The following is a 10,381-nucleotide window of genomic DNA, read 5'->3' as shown; positions in this document are numbered from 1 at the left end:
GGGCTGGGCTGCGTGTGCCAGCAGAGAGCCTGGGTCTGAACCTCTCCATCCAATGCTCCATCACATAAGGAATATTCCTGCAAAAGATCCCCAAATTCCTCCCTCTGCTTGCTCCCCTGCCAGCCCTCCATCAGTCTCTGAACACCGCAGGGATCATACTTTGATAGTTTCTAAAAAAATGAGAAATTTTCATGGGCTGCTATTTTTTTTTTTTCTTCTTTTTTTGATCAAAAGCAAAGGCTTACAGCCCCTGCTCTGCAGCGTACCAGCAGGGAAGGAGCGGAGCGCGGTGTCCGGGGCCACTGTCCCTCTTACGGCCGCTCACAATGCCGGCATTCAGGCAGCCCTTTGACTTCTGAAAGGCCTTTTGAGAAGGGAAATTTTTGTGGTTCTTCCTGGCAAATTCCACAAAAAAGACATTAGCGATGAAAAGAGGAGCCAGGGCTGACATTTTAGTGTTTTGTTTATTTCCAGGCAGCTCCAGCTGGATTCACCCCATGTCCTTGGGGATCCAGCCCACCCTACAACCTCCGTTCCCCTTTTAATCTGAGCACAGTCTTTGCGTCCTCAAACTGTCCCCGTCACAGCCCTGCCTCTGCACATCACCAGCTTAATGCTTCACAGAATCCCAGGATGGTTTGGGTGGGAAGGGACCTCAAAGCCCACCCAGTGCCACCCCCTGCCGTGGGCAGGGACACCTCCCACTAGCCCAGGTTGCCCAAAGCCTCATCCAGCCTGGCCCTGAACCCCCCCAGGGGCATCCACAGCTTCTCTGGGCACCCTGGGCCACTGCCTCACCCCCCGCACAGGAAAACATTTCTTCCTCACATCTCATCTCCATCTCCCCTCTTCCAGCTTCAAACCCTCACCCCCCGTCCTGTCCCTGCACCCCCTGATCCGGAGCCCCCCCAGCTCTCCTGTAGCCCCCTTTCAGCACTGGGAGGTCTCCCCAACGCCTTCTCTTCTCTTCTCTTTCATCCCCATCATCTGTCCTTACACAGATGAGTAAACAGCCAAGAACGCTGGATTAGGACTTTTTCAGGTTGTTGCTGTGCCATGAGACTGGTTTGTTCTCCCCTGTGCGTAGAGAGAGGGGTTTCTGTTGGCGGCACATTAAACTTCTATTTTCTCAGGGGATTTTGAGCAAGTGCCCACCATCCGCAGGGAAGGAAACCAGGAGCCAGCGGGTGGCAGGTTGGGTTTTCGCTCAGCACTGCAAGCACGACCTGGTCCAGCCTGGTTGGGATTTCTACCAAGTGCACGAGCCCCTAGCTGGAAGAAAAAAAGTGGGTTTGTGTCACTTTGGATCTCAGTCTGTAATGAAATCATACTGGCTGGTGAGGCAGTTATGAAAATGTATTAGCAGGCAGAAAGTGAAGAAAGCAAAGTTTGACAGACAAAATTTCCATATGTTCGAAAGGAGCAGCTTGCCAAGGCTTCGTAATTTGCAGTGATTGCGTCCAAAACATTAAACTTTATTGTAGGAACAGAATCAAATTGTTTTCCAGACACACTTTGTAAAACCATGTAGCACTACTTTCTTTCTTCTTTTTTGTTCTTTTTTTTTTTTCCTTCTTCCCTTCTTGGTCAAGGTTGCATGAGAATAGCAGTAGTGTTTCAGGTTTTTTGGAGTTTGCTCCTGATCCTCGTTGAGGTGCCGTGCTATTTTTACAAAGAAACAGAGAAGAAGAGGATGTGAAAAAACCAAACCACCACTATTTGGAAATGTTTTCCTTTCATTGAATATATGAGGGGTTTTTTTTTCCCCAAAATACTGCATGTTCCAGATATTACTGTGAAATAGCGTAGATCTGAGCTCTTTGTTCCAACTGGAAATCCTAAACTTGGGCTTAACTTTTTAATGTCTCTAGTCTTGGCACTGGGCTGAAATAGCAATTCCTGGAGCAGGGGACACGTTACAGCCCTTTGATTTGTTCCCAGTGTTCAAGAACCCCAGTGCAGAGAAACTAAACGGGCGACCGTCCCTGCTATTTTTTGTTAAAATTTCAGTTATTTTAACCAGGGGAGTAATTCAGCAATCCCAACAGCTCCGAGCACGACGAGTATCCGCCCCAGCAGCAGGTTTTTAATAGGATAGCAAACACAGCGTTGGCTTTTCCTATTTTCCGCCAGCGGGATCTGAAGCTATTTGGGGTTGCAGTCACCCAGAGGACGTGATGATCGCCATGGTGCTCCTTGGAGCAGGAGCCAGCTGGCAGCCGCATTCCAGGACACGACAGCATCCCCACTGTTGCCATCATGATTTTATTATTTTGTTTAATCCAAGAAGTAAGTGCCAGCACTGATGCAGAGTGTGAAGAACCATGGTGCTGGGGTGGGGGTTGGAGGGCAGGAGAGGATGGGGTGGCTCAGGCTGCACCGATATATCATTTACCAATCTAAGCAATACGGCAGTAGCATGCGATATATCATTTACCAATCTAAGCAATACAGCAGTAGCCTATTTTCCTTAAACTCTCTTTTAGCATTTTCTGGGGGTGTTTTATAGCTCAAGGCGTCCATTTCACACTCTAACCTTTTGGGTGAGAGAAGAAGAAAGAAAAAAGAAAGAAACCGAGCTTTGAGTCCAGGTCCCCGCCGTATAAAGCAGGAGCTTGGTTGGATCCCGTGGCTTTGATACTGAATCAGTCTCGTCTCCGCGTTAGCCCCCGAGACCATTTGGTACCTGTTAGATTCTGGCGTTCAGAGGAGCGTTATTGTACTTTCTCACCCCTAACACGATATATCACATGTGTACATGCACGTGCTAGTAAAGCAAAGCTGTAGCTTATCAAGCACAAATCTTAGCTTGATGGTTTCCAAATGGAGCCCTTTGTTTTTCTTTGATTTTTTTTTTAATTTCATTTTCCATATATAGTATTGGTGGCATAATGCAACCTAAAAATTTCCCTCATCAAACACGCTGCTGGAACGCTTCATTTGCGTCAATCAGACCGTTCCAGCTGGTGATCTCCGCCACATCCGTGTGCTTTTGCTCCTGCAGCATCCCATCCTCCGCTGCGATGCCGGTCGGTCCTGCTGATGCCCAGAGCCTGGCTGGTGCTGCCGGAGCCAGGAGCTGTGACGGGGACATGGGGACACGCAGCCCCGGGGCTGCCTCCTCCCCTCCCACCGGCAGCGATTTTGCTTCTCCCGTGCCAGCGCGTCCTGCTGCGCTCGCGTGACGGACCCAGCGAGGGAATCAAACGAGCTGCTTGTGAGCTCATGTGGTTCAAAAGCCATCTCCACCCTCGGCTGAATTTCAAGCACATTCATCATTTCCAAGTGGGAATGAAAACACAGCTCCTGTCTGCAGCATCTTCTGTGTCAGTTAAGGAAAAAAGGACGTTACAAATGCCTAACATTTTTAAATACAAGCTATTTTCCTTAGGCACATCTGAGTGCTTCCATCACTTTTTAACTTCTTTTTTAATAGCTTTGTGTGTATCCTCTCCCCATTACAGATCTCACAGGCAGAACACATCATATGAGCTGATCTAACGGCATCTTTGCACCGGATCTGTGCGTTGTGGATATCTTTTTAGGTGTACATCCCCTAGATAGCTCTTGACAAAGGGAGAGAAGGGCAAATACCCTCTCCCACCACCCCCAAATATCCCTGAAGAGGTTTCAAGGCTGGCTGGGGTTTAGTTGTACAGTTTATTATAATCTAATGCATTAAAAAAATGGGAAAAGTGACATATCAGTGTCAATGTTTTCAGGTGTTGGCATTGCCCCAGCGTATGTGATCTGTTGGGGGGTTTCCTGGGTTAAGCAGAGAGTCCTCTTTTCCATTAACCCCTTTAATTCTCTCCGCTATCATTGGGTGGGGGTGGGAACTGTGTGAGCGGGTGTGTGTGGTTTGGCCCCGAGCCAAGGGCTAACCCGTCACGGGGGGGTGGTATTTTTTTTCATTTATAAACTTTTTAAATAACTTTGCTTCGGTTGATTTAACACTTCCAAGTTCTCAAATTGTTTTTGTGCTGGTTGGATGGAGCAGGTGAACAGACCCGTTGTCTATCGATGCATTGACCAGACGGACGGTGCGGGGTCACAGGGGTGGCTGCCTCGCAAAGCGTCCCGTTCAGTCTGCGGCAGGGTCTCCAATTACAGTGACTTTAAGCAAGAAATTTCATTTCTTCAGCTACACCTAGCTGCAAACTACTTCTTCCTGTAAAATTCTCTTTGGTGGAATATTCTGTGAAGGAGCCAGATGCTTTTAACAACAAAGCTGGGGGTAATAAAGCAGCTTGGATTTTTTTCACCTTTTGCAATGAAAAGATTTCTAAGGAAGATAAAACAGCAATTTCTGAGCTGTAGTTTTATTATTAGCATCGATGTTTATGTTCTTTCCCTGTTTTTCTCCTTTCTAGTCCGCTTCGCACCCTACCGACCTCCCGACATCTCTCTGAAGCCGCTGCTCTTCGAGGTGCCCAGCATCACCACCGAGTCCGTCTTCGTCGGCCGGGACTGGGTGTTCCACGAGATCGACGCGCAGCTGCAGAGCTCCAACGCCAGCGTCAACCGAGGGGTGGTCATCGTCGGGAACATCGGGTTCGGAAAAACTGCCATCATCTCCAGGCTGGTGGCACTCAGCTGCCACGGCACACGGATGAGACAGATTGCTTCTGATAGCCCCCACGCCTCTCCGAAACGTAAGTACAGCGGTCCATGGATCTTCCAAGATTAGAGACCTTTTCCATCAGCTTTTATAATGGTTTTGACTGGAAAGATCCCATTTCTCGTCAGGCCCAAGAAATCAGCTCAGTCTCTGTTGCCAAGCAAAGGAAATACCTGTCAGCAATATTTACACTGCTCCTGTTCCAAATCTATTTTCTGAAGAGTCAAAATAATCTGTCTCTTATTTCTCTGACTTGGAAACATCACAGATTTTCTCTGATTGGGAAGACTCCAATTTTAATTGCCAATATTCTATTATTACGAATCCGTGCCAGTGCATTCTCCTTCCCGTATGGATTGTGTATCTCAGTTTCTCATGGTGTGGATGTTGAGGGTGGGTCGCAAACCCCTGCCGGCTCAGCACCCAGGGTCGCTCTACCTCCTACAGTCCCGCCCGATTCACATCGCTCTGTGCTGACACATTTGCAGGTGGGGATGACAACGTCTGAAAATCATTCAGCTCTCAGTAAGCAAGGAAAACAGGACTGAAAAATACTGGGTTAGGTACCTAAAGGTGTCTCTAAGGATCTGGGTCGCTGTATCTCTGTGAAGCTGTGGTCAGATCTGTTTACTGGAAGGCAGCACGCTTGGCCATGTCCAAGTGTCAGAAATGTCACCGAGTGCTGGCGTGTTGGACAGTGTCACTTGCCAGAGCGATGTGGACAGTGCACAGTGACAGGCAGGGCTGGTTTCTGGGTTTGAACGGCAGCTCTGCAGCACACCCACTGTACTTCTCCCCAGTCTGCTTGGAGGGATTGTGGAGATTAAAGAGACCACGGTCCTTAACCATTTCCAGACTGAAAGCTTGGGTATTTCCAGTGAGGACATGCCCAGCATCTTCCGTGCATGCAGAATGGAGATCCGTGGTCACACCTCACGTGCTGTCCTTTGGCACTCTGGTGTGTCCGTGGAGTCGAAGCTGAGTAACTCCTCAGTCTCACTTATTGGGATGGAGGTCTTCAGGATCAACCAAATAATTTGACTTTATTTCCTAAAGAGATCCCAAGTCCTAGTCAGGCTAAAGAAGATAATAATTTTTCTGCAGATGTCTGATTTTTTTTTTCCACGTGCTAGAAAAAAAAAATCTATTCTGCTTAGTAAAATCCATGTTTAACAATAAGTGGTCATCATACTGCAGCAGTTGTGCCATCAGCGTTCGTAAATGGTCAGAAGTACAACCTCGTACTCTTAATTCCCGTCTCTGAAAAATAATACAGGTGAGGGTGGTGTTGCATGCTCAAAATCAAGAATGAGCATCATTGCTGACACACATTCAGGGTTTAATTATGTAGGCAGTCCTCGTCCTCCTTTGTTGCTCGCCGTTAATGTTTGCATTGTGGTTTCAAGTCAGGCTGAAGGATGCATTGCAGCGATCGCCAGTACAGACTGGGCGTAAGAGGACTGGTGCTTTTAAAACATCCCTAAAATAAAGAAAACAGTCATTAGATATCATCAAGTTCTGCGTGTCTGAGTATCATGGAAAAATACAGTGTGGGTACCTAGGAGTGAAAATGAGATGTTTGAAAACGTTACCTGCAAAGGCCAGGTGAAGGGACTGTTGTACCAAGCTAATGGTGAAGCCAATTTCTGCTCTGCCAGGCAAAAAAAAGCCAGCTAAAAACCAGAAAGCAGTTAAACTTGGCAGAGATGGTTCCAGTGTAAGTCATTATTTGCTTGCAAGCGTTTTCCAGATCCTGGTGCTACTCCTGCTTCTCTCCCTCTGATCTCATTAAGAGGCTTCAGGTAGAGAGATTAGCTCTGCCTCTCCGTTTATTTATGTTATAAAATAGGCACATAATTCAGAAAAATTGGCTGTCTCCGCTGAAGGAGGACTTGGAACCAAATGACCAGCGATTGTTGGTAACGAGGGAAGATCTATGGGCAGAGCTGAGGAGCAGGAGAGCGCTGCACTGGAGGATCCCCAACTGGAAGGGAGAGCGTGCCGTCGAGAGCGCGCAGTTAACCCAATTATCGTGATGATTTTAAGGTCAATGAAACTATAGTGGAGAAGATGACTAAGACAAGCCAAACGCTTCATCTTCGTGGTCCTTCCCAAAAGTGCTGCTTCCAAAAGAAGCTTTTTGGGGAGCCCCTGGTCTGGCTGGACGGTGTCACAGGCTCTCGCTGCCTGAAATCCCAACCAGAGTATTTGTGGAAAATGTTTTATCTGCCACCAGTGACCTGCTGGTCTGTAATATGACATCGGTCGTGCTTGTGCTGTAGCCATTCATGGCCTCTTTCCTTGGGACAGATGTGGACGCAAACCGAGAGCTGCCCTTAACCCAGCCGCCTTCTGCCCACTCCTCGATCACCAGCGGGAGCTGCCCGGGGACCCCCGAAATGCGCCGGCGCCAGGAGGAGGCCATGCGGAGACTCGCTTCACAGGTACGGAAACATTTCTTTTGAGAGTTTTTTTGGTCCTTGGGAAAATGTCAATTTTAATGGAACCCATTGGAAGGTCTCCTGCCTTACATCGCTCGCTGCGCTGGAAAATGTGTGTGTTCCAGTGCTTACTGGGAGAGCCTAGAAAAAAGCTTCTGGAACAAGTTTTATTGCCCTAGGAAAGGTATTCCTGTAAAACAAAATTTCCATTACATCAAATACACTCCCAGAGAATTTATCTTTCCCAGCCGTCGTACTTTATCCTTACAAATGTTCTGACATGACACAGTTACCGGAGTAATTGGAATATTTCTTCAACGGTGAAAACAAAATTGCCGAGCGTTTGGGCAGCGTTGCCGCGGTGGGTGCGCTTTTGGCATTTTTTGGAAAAAGTCGAGAAAATAGATCACAGCCTTCCGAGCGATGCACAAATCGTTCGCTGTTGTGACAAGAGCAGATTGTACATAACACTATCACTTACTGGAGGTGAGATTTGCAGCTTGAATTTGATTGCATTACTGAGATTTATCCCTACTTTAGTGGTGGTGGGAAGATGCCATTATATTACTTTGAAATCCGAGGAGCTTGCTCCTCCTACACCTTTGGAGAGGATGCGAGCGGTTAATGCTTCCCTATTGCCTGCTCCCACTTCAGAGAGGAAAATATCAAGCAAAGTCTTTGTTCTAAATCCTTGCCAGGATGTGTTTTGCTTGGCTTTTTGAGCCAGATACTGCCTTGTCCTATCTGCTTTTCTGCAGCGCCCGGATGGCAAGGCGGGGAGCCTGTGATATCTGCGTAAATAAATATTCAGACTTGAGGTTCTCCTCTTCCACGTGGAGTTCTTGAAAGGAACGCGCTGGCCAGGTCTGGTTTTGTTCAGGACGCATTAGTCATCCTATTCCTTGCAAATCTGAAGCATTACAGGCTCCCAGAAAGGCCAGTAAAGTGTGCTCTCTCTGCTTAAATGCCTCATCTATCTCGACTTTCTTCCCTCGGGTGCTTAAGTAATGCTGCTGGAGATGCAGTTGATAAATGGATCCGGCTTTAGCTTCAGCATCCTCCTGAAAAAGGGAAGGGATGCGACTCGTTCAAACAACGTGTCAAATCCACCGCATAGATCATGCGCTGGAGCTTTTTTGCATCTCTCATCACTGTACAAAAGAGGAAGAAACGATCTTTATAGCCAAAAATAAAGTAAAAATAGGTTGTTGTAGCCTGGCTGCAGACGCCTTTAGGGAAGGGTTTGAAAGCCCTGCTCATCCCCTGGCCAAAATTCTTTTGCAGAACGAATCCTGTGTGTTGCTATCAGGACATAACAGATGAGGTAGGAAGATGTACAACCTCGTGTGCTAGCAGCAGGATTACGGACTTTCAGTACGATTGTTCATCTCCCAGTAAATCTCAACTACTGTAAACGCTGGCAGATTCCAGAAATAACCGTCACCGGCTTCCCAACACGAGCCCTTCGTGAAGAGATCAATGCCAGGGCTGAGGAGCTGACCTCAGAGCACTTGGAATCGCTTCTTCTCCCCAAATAGCTGACACAGCATGAGCAGCTTCTGCAAAGCTTCGTGGTGTTTAGCAAACAGTTCTGGGATGAGTCAGAGCAGCGGCACGGCACGATTCAGCACCCGGAGACCTTGGGTCTGTTCCCAGCTCTGCCGTTAGCCTTGCTGGGCTCCCTGGAGACCAGCAGCTCATCTGCCTGCCTCCCTTTCCCTGCCTGTTAAAGGAAGAGTGATCCGGGCAGTTAATGGTCCTTTGCTGTCTGGTGCTGGGAGGAATAAAGGGATGCTGGGAGGAGTACGTAAATAGGTATCGAGGTGTGGTTTGGTTTTCTCCCTTCGGAAGGGCAATTGTCTTCCAGGTCATGCCACGGTGTGTGCCTGGCTGAAGCCATGCCTTGAAATAAAGCATGTGATAAATCCTGATTGAGAGCTTCATTTCCTGCTGGAAAGGGAAATTTTTCTCAAAGTATAGGAGTTTTTTTCCTTTCCCTTCTCCTCCCTTCTCCCTTCTTCTCCCTTCTCCCTTCCCGAGCTCCACGTTCCTGCTGCCTATTCTTTATCATAAATAACAATTTGTATTTTATTGCATCAGAGGTTTTTCCAGCACTGCTGTGCAGCACACTACCAACAGTAAGTTTGATGGATTATCAAGCCTCAGGAAGAGAAATAAAGGCAAATAAAACGGTTTCGGATGTTTGTCAAAGTGATAGCTGGAAGTCGTGTGCCTGGTGCACTCTTAGTAACCTCCTGAGTAGTACAACTCAGCATCACCCCTGATGAATGCTTGCTGTCAACAGCAGATAAATTGATTTGCTTAGGGAGAGCCGTGCTGTATGATGGCCTCCGAGATAAAACAAACACTGGCTGTTCCACCCCAGCTGCGGGTTTTGAAGTCTCTGAGTGACATCGGGAGAAAAAGGATTACTGACCTGGCAACAGTATTGAAAATCCATTAAAACAGCGGCGCTGAGCCCTTTGTTCTGGGCGCAGTCGCCTCGTTCAGAAACTCGGTCGCATGCATCTGACCTGCCTTTGAGAGATCCTGAGAATCGGGTGTACGTAAGAAGCTTTGAAGATGCTGAACCCTTAAACAGGGATACACTGAGTGGCTTGGTAAAAATAGTAAAAATACTGATTTTTTTAATAGGAGAAATAGTTGGTGAAAACAATGTAGCTGCCTCATCTGAATGTCTGATGCACATTCTGCAGCAGGCGTTCTTGGGGGCAGTTTAGGAAAATGCTTCATGTAGATGAGCCAAAGGCTCTCTAAAGTCTAATCTGACAAAGAAAACAAGGAGAAAAAAAAAAAAAAGTGGAATGTCCTTTGGTGCAGGAGGAAGGAGAGAAGAGCAGCATGTTCCTGTATCAGTAGCTGTGGAATAAAAAACCAATTGCTGATGGCCTGCTTAAAACAGGTTTGGTTCAACTGGCTGAAGAAAAAAGCCCAAGGAAGCGAAGGACAGACGGACCTGTAGGTTAGTCTGGTTGGAAAAGGATTTCTTGGACATGTGTGTTTTATAGTTGGGACTAGAGTCAGAACTGAAGTAGGGAAGAAAGTGTTGACAGTGATGGACAACCCCAGTCGTCAGGAGTATTTTAGGAGATACATGAAACATCTGCGCGGAGCTAGATGAAGATCAGATGTTCCACCTCTGCTTGTATGGAGCAGGGCAGGATGTTCTCCGGTGGTGCTGTGGCCACTGTGCTAGGGAAATGCAGATCGTTACGAAAGCAGATTAATAATATACCGACGGTTGGCGCAGGCTCCAGCGCGCTGGTGGCAGCACGCCGTGCCTCTCCCCCACTCCGTT

The 10,381-nt window shown here is 47.5% G+C and overlaps 1 protein-coding gene across 1 annotated transcript in view; it reads left to right on the top strand.

Annotated features, from left to right (window-relative positions):
* Positions 1–10,381, top strand: part of TANC2 (tetratricopeptide repeat, ankyrin repeat and coiled-coil containing 2) — a gene marked incomplete at its 5' end in the record, with an annotated part of 54,518 nt that overhangs the window by 5,779 nt on the left and 38,358 nt on the right. The window contains 2 exons of the mRNA XM_010073249.1: positions 4,374–4,655; positions 6,932–7,065. Of these exons, the coding sequence (XP_010071551.1) occupies positions 4,374–4,655; positions 6,932–7,065 (416 nt within the window). The remainder of the gene's footprint in view (positions 1–4,373; positions 4,656–6,931; positions 7,066–10,381) is intronic.

The sequence above is a fragment of the Pterocles gutturalis genome, unplaced genomic scaffold (genome assembly GCF_000699245.1).
Source record: "Pterocles gutturalis isolate BGI_N339 unplaced genomic scaffold, ASM69924v1 scaffold8097, whole genome shotgun sequence".
Classification (NCBI taxonomy): domain Eukaryota; kingdom Metazoa; phylum Chordata; class Aves; order Pterocliformes; family Pteroclidae; genus Pterocles; species Pterocles gutturalis.
The sequence above is the reverse complement of the archived record's forward strand: the minus strand, read 5'-3'. Positions and strand labels throughout refer to the sequence as shown.